This window comes from Bombus pyrosoma, linkage group LG10, assembly GCF_014825855.1.
Source record: "Bombus pyrosoma isolate SC7728 linkage group LG10, ASM1482585v1, whole genome shotgun sequence".
In the NCBI taxonomy this organism is placed as follows: Eukaryota; Metazoa; Arthropoda; class Insecta; order Hymenoptera; family Apidae; genus Bombus; species Bombus pyrosoma.
In genome coordinates this window covers 1,999,017-2,013,961 of record NC_057779.1, presented here as the reverse complement: position 1 = coordinate 2,013,961, position 14,945 = coordinate 1,999,017, and the positions used below count along the sequence as shown (strand labels likewise).

The window sequence follows — 14,945 nt, the reverse complement described above, 5'->3', positions numbered from 1 at the left end:
TCTGACCGATACATATTAAGAAACATAATATGTACCATGTATCCAGGTCAACTGGTTGAAATGCAACTTATTCGATGACTGTTGGATTTTGTGGTGAGAATATGTCAGTGAACAGGTTCGTGTAAGGTGCGCCACCGAATGTTTCTCGCGCTCGTTCTCACTTTCAACACTTCGATTCGAGTACTTTGGTTTATCCAACACTGGATCTCTTCTATACCTGGCGTGGTTTTGGGCACGTGTGTGGCCTTATCGTTATATACTCGACAGCCGGCAAAAGGCAACGTAAAGCGAAAAAAACACTGTGTAAAGATGCTGTCGAAACCTTTTTCCATGTTTGCTCTTCACCAGAAACAATTCCTTTAACCAAGCTTAACTGATTTTACTGCCCTGCAAAACGTTCGAGGCGCCATTCCTCTTTGACGTTTAATTTACTCCTCTGTGGATGGTTTCGATATATTTTAAACGTAATTCGTATAAAACCTGCTGGGACTTGGATCGTCCTCGAATTCGGAGAAGAATGTCGCGCAGTGGACAAGATTGCTCTGTACGCGTAGGTATTAAGGCGATCTCAGGGTCAGCTTCATTTCTTCGAATGGAATGTCGCGGTTTTTTACCGTAAAGGGTGAAAGCCACTTTTAAGAGAACTTAACCGCTGCGTGCCGCAAGGGCATCCAAGGCCATGCAGGATCTCAAAATCTACGTCCAACTAATCTCATTAACGAGATATCCTATTTCCGCTTTGGGATCCAGCTCATTTATAAACCACGACTGTGCAAAAAATCAAATTGCGACGTACGATCAGCTAAGACCTTAAACTCTTCACCCACCTACGCAACAGTAATTGAGAAACTTTCTGGGGAAAGACTTATAGACAGGTATCTTTGAACGTAGTTTCTACTCAAATACGTAAGTCATACTAAAAAGCCAGAACTCTCGAACTTTCAATAGAATTTGCTTGATATACCAATTTCTCTTGCGAACTCTTTTCTATCGAAAAAAAAAAGAAACTCCTCGATCGCATTCATCCTCGGAAACGAACCACGCACCGAGGAGCGACCTGTACTGTACTGTACGCCACGCTTATCGTTCAATCAGCGAGATCAATACGCAAGCACATAGTTAGCGGCATATTGTTTTTACTTGCCAACGCGGAGTACCCAAGTCGAACAATCGAAGCAATACCGTTGCCTTGGCTACGCTTTGCATTTGTACTTCCTGTCGCCGCATAAAGCCGCGAACGGGACGACTTTAATAAAAACGCGGAATCGATTGTAGGAGGAGCGAAGGTCGTGCTTCTCGTATGATCCCGAGGCTTTCGTTGCAATTCGACCTTCGAGAGCGTCGAGAATCGAGACGAAGAAGGGAATCGGGTAACACTACGGGACGGAACATACGACCGATGCTCCCAGTTTCACGGTTTTATATGCCCTTAACTTCTCGCTATGTATTTCAGTATTATCGCCGCGCAAGATGCACGCCGCGCTCGTGAGCAACGCGAGCAACGATCACGGACTAGTTTCTCGGACCTAATTAGCATCGGCAAATTCAAGTCTAGTTTCACGCCCGTTAGACAACGTGGGGTCGCAAACGCGGCCTAAAGGTGAGGCCTGGGTAATGTATGCGCGCGTGACAAGATCCTCTTGCGAAGATAGCGAAGAAAATTTGTCGCCTAGTCTGTGTGCCAGCCCTGGTATTCTGGTCAGGGACAGTCCGCGTGCATACAACTGACGACGATAACGAAACCAGTTCTCTTTCGCTTTGTGACTGTTCGGTGCCGGCGATCGGTCGTCGCGGTTCACGGCTCGTAATTATTCCTAGGATCGTTGGCGATCCCACCCTGGAAGAACCTCCTCGAGAGCGTATATCTTAAGAAAATGGACCTCCTCTATAGGTGAATTCGTCTTCTTCTTCTTCTTCTTTTTCTTCTTTCGTATTTCTTTTCCCCCTCATCACGACACGTCGCAAGAGGAAACAACACACGATTCAAAGACATAACCGTGAAAATAACAGGTTCTTAATTTTCGAGACAAGAGAAAAAGGTAACGAGAAGCCGGCAGTCACGAGCAAACCGGATCGCGGCCAGATTGTTTAATGCCTGTGTAATTTGAACTCATTTCACCGAAGATGGATAGCTGTCTGGCTAAAAGAGAATCGTGTCGTCCCGACAAATTGATTAATTATCACGCTTTTTCTCGATACAGAAGATGTTAGAATCTTTTTACTCTTCGAACAACCATCTATTCGTTATATACATCCTTCGGATAGAAGTTTATCAACAGAAGTTGTCCAACGAGCGTATGATATTTAGAATTTTTCCATGTATTTCCGAAATATCCAAAGAACGACGATCAAAGTAGCTCCGTGATATGTCGTCCACTATAAAAAATAAAAGAAATTACGAAGGAAACATAGAAACGGTATGCAGTTGCCTAGAGCGAAGTTAAAGCACCAGAGCCACTGCGCGACGATAATTAACGGACGTTGCCGTCCCAAGATGATCTTACTCGAACTTACTCGAACAGAGAAGATATCACGGTTTACGGAAGTGGGCACCGTGGACAGCGTCACGTGTGGTGAAATTTTTGGAAGGACGCCAATCCGGTGCCGGATGTGGACGGAGCTTAAAGGCTGAGAAACCTGGCCGCTTTCAGGGAGCAACGTCCTACCTCGTCGAATATAGTCGTACGTAGAGAGAAGCTGGTGTAGAGAAGGTACGGACGACGAAACAACAGGGAGACACGGATGGACGTCGGAGAGAGAGATGTCGTTTCATCGTGGTTAAAGGGAAGACGAGAGAGCAAACCTTGGAGGGCTCTTCCAACAGGAGCCTGTCTACCCATCGAAGGGTCGAACTGTCACGATCGTGAGAAGATTTTTGTCTCCACTCGCGTTCCTTTACCGGTCGTGATCTCTTTTCTTGTGTACTCCCTCGGTGATCGACGACGACCAAGACTATGTTTGCGGAGGGGATTCGAATGCACGTTGGGGCTACTTTCGCGAATAATCTTCCAACCAGATAGCCTCTCGTGGGATCTATGCACACTCCGGCTGAGATACGATGAAAGCTTGGTCTAATTTATAAGATCCTGTTCGGTGAACGCGATACGCCTTTAAAGGACGCTTGGAGTAGCCGATAGTGGCTTTCCGTGGATTTACGTAATGGTGAATTTTTCTTCTGTTTGTATTGTTACCAGTATTCGACGGATACAATGTATCGCAGCAGAAGATAAGCCCTCGAATTTTTACAAGTTTTATAAATCTTTATTTTTACAAGTCCAAGTCTTAAGCTTCCTTTAGTTTAAACTAGAGAAAAGTTTCAGGGAAGATTTTTAAGAAAGTTAGCGCACAACAGATACTATCAGAAAAGATACTGCTGCTATTAATCATTGGCAAGAACGAGTTTCTCTGAAAGTCTAAAAAATACTTGGTCCTGAAGGGATTAATAAAGAATCACGTCAGAAAAAAGATTGTTTCCATAACGGTATTTCATCTTCTTTCAAATATATCGCGGAACAATTTAAGGGGAACGTATTTTTAGAGGATTGGTAGCACGAAAAAAGAGATATATATGTATATGCCACTCGTGGAGAGACTCAGAGAGAAATATTTCTTTGACGTAATTTGCATGTTTCCCAAAATAGGTCCGACAAGCAGGACGGAATTGCGGCGACCGGACCGTTTGGAAACACGAACGAAAGGAATAAACATGGAACACGTGAAACAGGTAGGAGACGGTGATTGCCTTCAGCGTTGCTTATCGCTGGAAGTAAAGCTTTCCGCTCGGTACGTAGATCGGTTATTAAATCGAGTATTAAGAACATAAAACGAGTAACTGTCCGCTGTAATTTCTTATAATGAATCCGCGAAAGGTAAAGAGCGTAAAGTAATTCCGGGAGTAATTGGAAGTCTCCGGGAGATTTGGAGATAAGTATACACGGCTAAGTAGGCTAGAAAGATAAAACTTTAATCAGTTACCGTCGAGAGGTCAAACGTCCTCCTCCTTCGTACTACAAGTGTTCTTCAGTGTTTTAAACTTTTCCTCTCTCTCTCTCTCTCTCTCTGGAAACTAGAAATGCTTATCTCAGAATGGCTACATCTCGTTACTTTCATCTCTTCAGTCTGACTATCTCTGGACACTCGTTTTCACGCGAACGACTACTAACCAGAGCAATTTTATTGTTCCAAGATTTAGAATTACTCGGAATTCTGCCGATAAATCAACGAGAATTTCACGGTAGACGCGGATGGCTGAGAAGCTCGCATCCCCTCGATTAGCCGATCGGCCATCAACCGGTCGAAATCTCGTTGTTGCCCCGAAATCGATTCATCTCGAGACGCTAAAGCACACCGGGATCGCTTTCAGGCTTGCAAAAAGGTGTCTGTAAACAGCTGCAGCTGATGAGAAGCCTCCTCTGTTCGTGAAACCTTACCAGACGATTCGAACCAGATAACTCCCGACCGTGCCTTCGGTGAAATTCTCCAAAAAAGACCAACGACATTAGGTGTCGGCGGTGTATTCTTCGGCCTCTCAATTTCTGCCTCGAATAGAACTCAAGATCATGCTTGGTTAGAAGCGCGGGATGTATGGTGGAGAGTTCGATTCATCGTTTAATCGATCGTTCCCGATCATCGGGCGTCCTTTCAAAAAAATCCGGACCATTTTAGTCCGCCTACTCTGGACCCTCGATACCGATTGGTAATTGTATCAAGCCTCCTCCTTGTCCATCGAGGACGCATCATCGCGACGCCGTCGATGAGGACCACGCACAAGCCCGGACGCTGTAACTAGCGAACAATGCAAACAATCGATGCACCGTCGCGATTCATCTGCATTCAATCCGCCGTCGGTTCCTGAATTATTGTTCTCCGATGATCGATCGACCGCTCTCGATGCAATCCAACGCTCTACGAACATGTTGCAACCGTTTTTGGCCCCGTAGAGAGTTTCCCTCTCTGGGCTTCGACCCTTTCTGTCTCTCTCTTTCTCTCTCAGCAACCGGCCAAGATACGCCTGGATAGCGAACCAGGAGGGGAGGAGCACAATTGCGGACTCGACGAACGCGGACCAACAACTCGCCCGGCGAGATCGAACCTCGAGAAATTCTACGGGAATTCGTTGCCATATTCGTTACGTCTACCTTGCAACGGGCTGCGAGTGTCTCGCTCGGTACATAATTACCCTCGCGGAACCAGAATCACGCCAGTCGAGAAGATAAAACGTGTAACCATGCTGCAGATTTGCCGTGGCATTCTTATTTTCATTCGTGTTTTTATAACCGCGATTATACGCGCAGAAGTGGACGGCATTTTATACGTGTGCAGTAGAAGCTTTTCGATCTTTTGTCTCAATTGAAAAAGTCCCAGTAACGAGTAGTCTTGCCCCGTTGCGATAATTGCTTATGCAACGAGGATTTATCGTGTCGAACGTACTTGACTCCAATTACGAGCGAACAAGACGAACTAAGTATAAGCATTTCAATTGAAGGTGGCCAGATTCTCTGGTTGCGCGGTGTCAGGGATCAATCAACTCGCCGCTGCGTGGCGTATTACCACTTGCAACTTCGCTAGTCGGCCTCGCTAAACGTCTCCGTTTAAACTTCGATGTAGTATCTGAACGTCATTAGGAAGTCGCGCCACGTAACGAAGGATACTGGTCGATAAATAATTCCCCTGCGATATCTCTAGACGACTAAACGTCCGTGGACAGCTACCAATCGTCTGAATTATCTACGAGCTGATAGCACGAGATCGTATCGTCGATTCCCTGGCTAAGAAACGCGTCCAACGGCTGAACCCGATCGCGTGACTCTTTTTCTGACCAGTGCAGCGTGTCTGGGATGGTAGAGCCACATGCACGGTTAGGTTCTGTCATCGAGAAGGGTGAAAAGCGGTTAAGGTGGTTCATCGTGACGAGTACTCACCTGTACGATATCCTGCGTTGCTCAGGTAAGCGGCGAAGGAGTGAGGCTCGTGATCTCGTTGCCACTGCGGGCTGCTGCAGTTGTCGTTGTTCGTGAAGACCTCGTGATTGTGAACGTAACGGCCGGTCAGCAAGGAGCTCCTGCTTGGACAACACATAGGAGTGGTCACGTATGCGTGTCTCAGCTCGGCTCCCTCGTCCCTTATTCGCCTTAGGGTCCGTGGCATGAAGTTCAGCGAACCTGAGGGATTGGACCAACCGCAACACACGATCAGAAGGAGCCTCGAAAAAGAACTCTTCGGGCAAGGATCGAAAGATAGATAGGGGGATCTTTCTTTTTCCATGAGGAGCAGGTTACGTTTTCGGAGAAATACCGGTCGGATCGTGATTGAATTTCATTTTTTTCTTTCTTTAATACGATCCTTTCGGCCGGATTGTTAAAGTTATTGTTGCGCACGCGTAATCCTGTAAATGTTATTGAAGGTTTACACATACCATGCAGAGTAGGAAAGAAGGCTGAGCTGAATATTTCTGTTGGACAGAATGCGATCATACGAATAAGTACTTCCTTCTAGCTTTACACGGTTCTTTGTACAGTACGGATCGTTAAGAAGGTGAAAATAAAAATAATGTCTATCTGTCAGGAAAAGATGTGTGTATGAATGTATGTGTGAATAAATTGTAATGAAAATATGACTACGGATGACTGAAGAATATGGCTGAGAATATGACTATGTAGCTAGGTGCGAGAAAATCGTTATTGTCTAATTGATTATACTGAACAAATAAGGATTGTGATGGTGACAGCAAGCGAAACGAAGTAACGATAAAGGTGTAATGAAACAAAGCTAACCAAGTTCCACATCCTGGTCGTCCGTCAGAATCAGCACTATGTTCGGCTTCCTTTCTCTGGGTTGCTGGTACGGCAGATAGGGCGAGTTGGACTGAGAATTGTAATTGTTGTTCCCGTTGTTGTAATTAGCCTTGTGAAGGGAGCCACCACGACGCTGGCCGCCGTAAACGTCATCGACAGGGGCGTTCGCGTCCGTTCGCCTGGCATTGACACTCAACAATAGCACCACCAAAAACTGTAGTAACTTCCTCATGGTGGCTGGTCGTCGGTTGCACGCTCTTCCTCTCAATCGAGTGTCATATCATGGCGGTCTGTTGCTGTAACAAGCGGGGCGTGTCTTACGTTAATGAACAGTTTTGCCTGTGACGTTGATTGGATAGAAAGTCGATAGGTCTTTTGTGTAGTCTAGTGACCGTACTCTAAGCTTCAACAATGTTGCTATATACCCTGATAAACCTTTTCATTCTTTGCTTGTCAATTAATTTCTTTCCATTAAGTAACATCGACTACGACGATCGCTTAGTCAGTGGTTTAGAATTTCCACCGAAATTACCGATATCCGTATGAGTGTCATAGTTCGTTCGAAATTAATCGCCGATTTGGAAACACTTTTCCTATGCTGAACACGGTGAGGAGCGTTACTAAACGACATAGCGAGAAGTGGTTCCTCCATAGCCTGAAGCGATCGATTTCGATCGGACTTTGAGTCCCATCCAGCCATGAGTCTCGCTCTAGTAATCATGCTCGATCCTCTGAAAGAAGGGATAGGTTTTAGCGAAAAACACGGCCCATGAAACGGGACAATTAAGTCCGCTGGTAGCCGTGCCACACAGGAAGATCGCATGATGGTAGCTGAATAGCTCAGGGCTGAAATTCTTGCGCGACCGAAACGGATTGCGTAACAGCTCAATGCCTCGAGATCGAGTAGCAGGCTACGCGTCCGCTAATTATTGCCAATAACTCGACGAACCGGATCGTGCAACACCGTGCGAAACAATTAACCAACAGTGCCGCTATTAGCCGTGGTTTCAGTCATAATGGAACGTAGCTCTATCGAATATTCGAAGCGAATGCGAAGCGGGACGTGATCCCCGTAACTAAAGACTAGAAGGCGAACGGTAGAGAGCCAGGGCACGCAAGGTCTTGCAAAGCCTCGAGAACGAAAGATGAAAGATGTAAAAAAGAATGGACGCGACCGAACCGGGTTACAAGCCGCGCGCACATCGCAACCATAATCGGATAGTTGGGGTTTTATGGCAACCCTCCGTCGCATTCCACCCGGCAGACATTTCGCGAACGATCGGCCGCCTCGTAAATAGTCGTTAGCACCTGAATTATCCGTGTTTCATGCGGTGAATTGTGGCAGACGCTTAAATCAACGCTGCTTCTTTCGCGCGCTATACATACACACTTTTCAGGATGGTGGGACAGTTACCGGCTCAAGGTATATCTAACATGATGGATGTTATCGCGCGAACGTGGGCGAACTTGGATATTGAATTATCTTGAGGAAACATTGAACACTTGTGCTTGATCATTTTCTATTAGACAGGTCGATCGTCTTCCCTTCATATTTCATATAGCATGGTTATTTAAGTCATATAAACTCGAACGTATTAAAATCCAATCTTCGGTAAGGAAAAATATCAAAAATGAGAAAACGATTGAAATAATTGTATGGTAAGGGTATTCGAATCAGAGAAGCGATTTTATATATATACAAGAACGAACAAAATGCACAACACAATGAATCGCAGAAATGAAGCAATAGATGCACACGCAAATGAATTATGATAATTACAACCGAGAGTTGTTACTAGTTGAATAAATTTTCCTTTTTATGAGTGGAAATTATATTCGCGTAAACAATTACGGCCGTCAGTGCACACAATATACGTATTTCATTGTTCATCACGCCACCAATAATTTGTTTGCAAACGTAAAGGATTTGAAAATTGCTCACACCCAAGCTCGAATTACAAAGCAAACTACGTAGGTTGACTGAAATAGTCCTACACTTACCCCATCACGACTATCGTCTTTATTCGAAACCACCTCACGTAGCCAAGAAACTTTTGAAATATCAAGCGTTTTCATTCGTTTTTCGAGTATAATCCATGAGTTACGAGTAGTAGAAGATATTTCAGGATCGCTTTTAAGAGTGACCGCGATTCCGATCGATCAGCGTGGAAGAATGGAAGGCCGACGTTTTAGGGCAGGAAGTGGAATATGGATGCGGATAACTGAGCAGCGAGTAAATTTACGATCCGGTTCGAACGGGTTCCCACGGATCTCGTGGAAACGGGAAGACTTTTTCGCGACGATCGTGGTATTCGCGTCGCGATCTTTTCCCCCTTCCTCGACCTATTTCCGGGGAAATACGGCCTTTTATTAAATTTCTCGATACGTGCCACTCTGTCCTCGATGTAACCACAACGCGACTCGAATAAGGAACGATACCCCCTGTTGCTGTCCCTTCTTACCGAAAAACTTTTCCAATTGTCCTAGCGAATGTGGAATTTATCTTTGACCCACCACGAAGAATTCAACGAAGAAGAAGATATTAATGCAGTATTTCAAGCTAATATTCTTAGAATTCTTACCGCATCTTTCCTGTATAAGTTCACGTAAAGTTCACGTAAGATCACGCGAAGTCTACATAGATCAGAGAAAGCGAGATTTCATCTTTACGTAGCCATCTGGTGAACAGTATCTCACGGTGAGCAACAGTTCCGTGCACGAGAAGAACGATAAAGCAAGAGATTCCACGAAATACCAGCTATCCGCTTCAATAAAACTTCCCGCCTTTCATTTGTTTTCCTGTTACATTTAAAAAGAAATTTCTCCAAAAAAACCAACGAACAAACGACATTATGTACCGTTAATTAGCGAGAACAGCTCCTCTGAAGTTAGATCCGCGTGTCTGAAGGCGGCTGGGAGGATATCAGAAAGCCATGTTACGGCCGATTCGATGTCTTGAATCCCGAATTAATTACCGCTAATTGATAATTACCTTTGCCGACTGAAGCAGGTAGGCAAATAAGAACAGAATATATGGAGTGGGTCCGTCGAACGTTCAAGAAACAATATTCCTCTTTCCCCAACTCTCTCAAGAATACCTCTCACCCGATTCGCCAAGAGAAACCTGTCGCGATACATTATGTAATTTATCATCCTGGTAATTGGTCATGTGGACGTCGATTAATTTACGAAAGTTCAAGGAATGAAAAGTCCCTCGATGAAGATGAAGAGGCAAAGGAAGGAGGATACTGACGTCAGAACTTTTGATGAAGAGGTACCCTCTCAGTTAGCCGGCTGTATGTCGAATTAGGTCCGGGCCCTGGTCTGAAACTTTCATAGAAGGAGCAGATACAGGAGGAGGAGTTTTAACGAGGAACTCATCTGCATCCAGAGAGTTTCACATTACCCTATGAATCTGGTCATCTGTGTACGTAGAACATTTATCCTTCTTCTTATAAAAAAAGAAGCCCAGGTCCACTGATCCAAATTACGACGGTATTTTCGGTCGCTGGTACGTAGATCCAACAATAATATTGCAGTGGTCTCCAGTGGCAAAACGTTAGCTACCAATGCACTGAACTCCATATATTCTCAGCTGTCGCAGGGCTCGTACGACCAGAGCACGACGAAGTGACTAAGAATAGTAAAACAATAATCTCTCCGTTTGTTTCGCAAGCACAGCAATTGAGTAACTACATGGCCGTGCAGGGAGTCGTACTCGGCGACGTGTAGTCGCAGAAGCAGGAAACGAGTCCCGATTCCCCGAGGAATCTATTTTATTGCAGCTTATGCTTGAAAGTAACACACGTCTCGTGGACTTTTGGACAAGAGTGTACCTATTATTTATACAATAGTTACATATCTGGAAATTATGATAATTTTGCCACTATCTGTGCAATAACACTGCCTAATCACTGTGACAATGTTCACTATGAAAAAGATCGCTCGTCTGCATCTATCTTTAACATCATGCCATTCCTCGATGATTCGTCATCCAACGCAGACCTAATCCAGACTCGATCGTAAGTAACGCACGTATTTGCTCTCCAAGCGATTCTAACGAGTCGAGCACTCTAGATGCATGCTCGTTTACATTCGCTTCGCGTAGTGTACACATATACGTACAGAGTCGTCTTCGTTCTTATTCCCTGTGTATAGAGTCACGTCAGATCTTCCTGTTCGCGAACGAAAGACGCTTCCATCAGGAACGTAATTTACGCACGCGCTAGCGCGCTGAAAGGTGGCGTGGGTGGGCTCTCGCAGAGGGCATCGACAGATGTACACTATATACGGGCGGAGTAGGTCGCAGGTAAAACGGATGTTACGTATTCGTTGCCCGCGTGTAAACCTGCGACGCGACACGTTCCACGACGCCGCTTAGTGTAGGTCGATTCTCTGTCTGTAGGTCGGGACTCTTCCGAGGACCTGGCTGAATATTCATTCGAGGTGGTGTGTTTGTGGCGCGCGCGTAGGAAGCGCTGCGAAATTTACGGGCAACTAAACGATCGTGCCGTTGATCACGATAACGATCACACGCGACCCACAGAGATACACACACGTACACCGGCTTGGCCGGGATGCGAGCGAAAATCACGTATCTGGCCGTGTACGTGGCGGCCTGCATGGGGAGAAGCACGCTGAAACGCGACCTCCTGCACTCGCCCAGAGAATCCATCCACGGCATATGCGTATGCAAACGTTGAATGAATGAAACGACGGTAGTTGCAGAATCGGAAATTGCGTCTTGTTCGCAAATCGTGATATAAGAATTCTTCCCTTTGGTATAATAAACTACCGGTAATATAATTCAGTCAGAGAGTTCAAAAGGAGTATGAATGAGAAGCTGTGCGATTGAAATAATAAACCGTTCCAGGTAATTTAACCAGCGAGCTCAACGAAAGTAAAAGTTTAATGGTCTCGTTCCAATTTTTAAAAAGTTATGGAGCAGATTTAATCATAGTCGAATATACATTACCTATGTGCAGTAGTATCAATGCCATCAGCGATGCTGATGAAACTTGACGCTGTATGAAAACTTGTTCTGGGATTTGTATTGTTCCTCGCTTGGCTGATCAAATTAGAAGATATATATCGTAGATGTCGTACATTTTCATTTAACGCTGGAAATGAAGTATGAAACTTTATCAACGAAATCAAGTATCTAACTCTATGATGCCTGTAAGACTTGATAGAATCAATTCCTTAATGACGATAGACAAAAATCCTGCTCCGTAAAGTCATAGAATCGCAAGGGAACAAAGAGCTATGCAGTTTCAATCATCGAGACGCAAATGAGAATCTAGAGGATTCGAATCGATAATCTAGAGATGCTCTTCGATATATGCACGTGTTTCATACGCGTGATAATCGCGAACGTTCACCGACTTGTTATTTGCTCGACGAGCCGCGGCCAATTGCAAACCGCAAATGGTCTAATCCTCGTCTCGACGTTACGAGAGTCGACGATCCTTCCAGCCTATCATCAGACCCTGTCGATTGGGATTCTCCAGCGATGGGAATGTCTTGTCTGCCTTGGATGTGCTAACAGCAGGGAATCGTAATAACGCCGATCGAAACAATTTCTAACGCGGAACATCGAGAGGAAAACGATTCGTTCCGCAGTCTCGATACCTGATCGATTCTGCTCGTACTTTCTTGCTTGTAAAGGTTTCTTATTAGCCTATACATCTCTGAATTATATCACCCGTCAATACAATGACCATATATCTACATACCCTCGTCTTTCTTTCTTGTTAAACCAATTACGATCAAGGCGAGTGATTGATCGCCTTTCCAAAAGTATAATGTGGTCGAATAATCTCGTGTCGCGATGCGTTTATACTCTTCGCGATATATTTTATGATCACAGAACAATAAGCGATCAAAAACTGGCTATACGTATAGTCTGTTATACAATCTGTTTTACAGCCTGCAGGAGACATTTAAGAAGAATCAGTTTGATTTCTGAGAGGCTCATTTTTCTTAGCATATAAATTTAGCATTTTACTCGACCACCTAATATATATTTACATATTTTCCTCGATAAAGATTATCTTGAGGAAAAATAGAGATAGGCAAAGCAGCGGGTAAATTCTGATCGAGCCTCGCTCCCGATATGCGATCTCTGACGTCATTTCCTGGACAGAGAACAGTAGGAACGAACGCGGACTGAATTCAGCGCAATCAGATAATGTGGCAGCGGCGTGCAGTCGCGCGTTTCGACTTTACGCAACACGACGTGTGCGTCGATGTCCATCGACCCTGTCAATCGAACTTCGGTGCATCTGTTCTACGCACGAAGCTGCACCCAGTACGGTCCAGTCGTTAACACCCGGAATGAAGGATCGAGAAGCGACGATGACCCGTCGAAGTCACCGATCGACCGCGCAGAAATTGCCTCGCGGCTGGTTACCCCGTTAACGGTACTTAACTCACTGCAAAAAAAATCGCGGTTCTTCATTGCCAAGGATATTCGAGCCACAAAAGAATATGGAAATCGAAGATTATCCTCCGTGTATTCCTGTTGCCTCACGTCGAACGTCTTGTTCGAGGTATTAGACGGTTTGTCCGGCCCCTGGTATATTGAATCGTGCCACTCGTTCCGGCAAGCTCGTTTGAATATTCCTGTCCGATCTTATTGCACGCCCAGTACGATGCAGAAATACTGGTTTCTGCGAATACTGCACCGCGAATGTATCAAAGTCGCGCGTAACTGACTTGTACGAGGTATTCTTCGGTTTCTCGTTGAATGGAGAACTCAAGGAGATGGAAGCTGTAAAGACGAACTTAAAATCGACGGAGAGAAATTGTGAACGAAGAAAATTGTAAATGTGGTACCTTCGAGGAGAGCGTAGAATCGCAAAGGATATATCAACCGGGATAGAATTGATATATGTAGTAGAGCCTTTCCTTTGCGTTTAAAATGATAGTGTGACTCGTAAAGCATTTTTATTTTCGATGAAGACGTTAAGAGGACATCGTAAGCTCGGCTTCGACTTTCACATAGAACCCAAGGTACATTCCTCTACAGAAACCAAGGGTCTCGTTTTTCTAACGAGACAACGACCTGTGATACCGGCGATAGTCCCCGTCTTTTCCAGATATTCGAATGTGTGTCAAACACTTTGCAGACATTTGCACTTCCGTGGATCTGGTCGCCATATGTGCGATGAACAGACCCAAATCTTCGAGTGTCATAGCGAGCGTGAAAGACGAACTTTAGCTGGCATCGGCAAGAAACTGACAGTTCAGAAATTAGAACAGATTATTTCCATAATCATCTATGGTTCATCGAGGAGCAACATCTTGATACTTAGTCGAAGGAAATTACTATCATCTTACGTTCACTGTCTTGAAATTACTATGATCTTCCTCGTCGATAACACTCATAATTCACAACTTAGGAGTAATAGTATACACATAACAGAACTATATCCTCTAAATTATCCTGTCTAACGTTACAACGGAACTTTACGACAACTGCATAACCATAATCATCGAAATAACACTCTCGAGAGAAAGTGCGCTCTTCGAATAACCTATCCTCAAACGACCACGTCATAAATATCCCGCAACGCGATGCGTCACGTAAAGATTACATCCGCGAGAATTCCAACGATACCAGCGTCGTGTTCGACGAATTCGAACAGAAGGGAAACTTCCTGTCCCACATCGCACATTTACGCGCGCCGCGACACGCACTCGCGGCCTCGGTGTGTGATGGCCGCTTCCTGTATCCGCTTGGAAATCGCACGGGTTCCTTCATTAACCCTCTTCCAACTTTTTATCGTCCGTTCTTGCTTCCATTACGATCGAGAAAGGAAACGTTAACGTTTTAAAACAATCTTTAGTATAGAACTATATCACACACAATAACGGTTCCTCCATGCTTTTCTGAAATTCAATTTAATTTAGAAAATCTCTTAGCAGGCAAATCCGTAAGGGGAAACTTTTTCGATACACAAATTTTCTAACAGAAAGTTTCCCAGAACAAAAGTTCTCTAATAAGGAAGTTTTTAATAAAAGACATTTGTTAATCAGGAACTTCTCAATGCAAAATGTTCTAAATTTTCTAAGAAAATAGGAATTTCTTTCTAATAGAGAAATACGATTCGCTAAAAAATGGCCCAAAACAACGCCCGGGCGAGGGTT

General features: G+C 44.6%; 1 protein-coding gene across 2 annotated transcripts in view; it reads right to left on the bottom strand.

The window, feature by feature from the left end:
- LOC122572090 (extracellular sulfatase SULF-1 homolog) overlaps positions 1–14,945 on the bottom strand; it is a 77,905-nt gene that overhangs the window by 27,725 nt on the left and 35,235 nt on the right. For both annotated transcript variants that reach the window (XM_043736676.1, XM_043736677.1), the window contains exons 2-3: positions 6,774–7,090; positions 5,922–6,161 (exon numbers count right to left, since the gene is read on the bottom strand). In XM_043736676.1, the coding sequence (XP_043592611.1) occupies positions 5,922–6,161; positions 6,774–7,026 (493 nt within the window). In that variant the 5' untranslated portion in view covers positions 7,027–7,090. The remainder of the gene's footprint in view (positions 1–5,921; positions 6,162–6,773; positions 7,091–14,945) is intronic.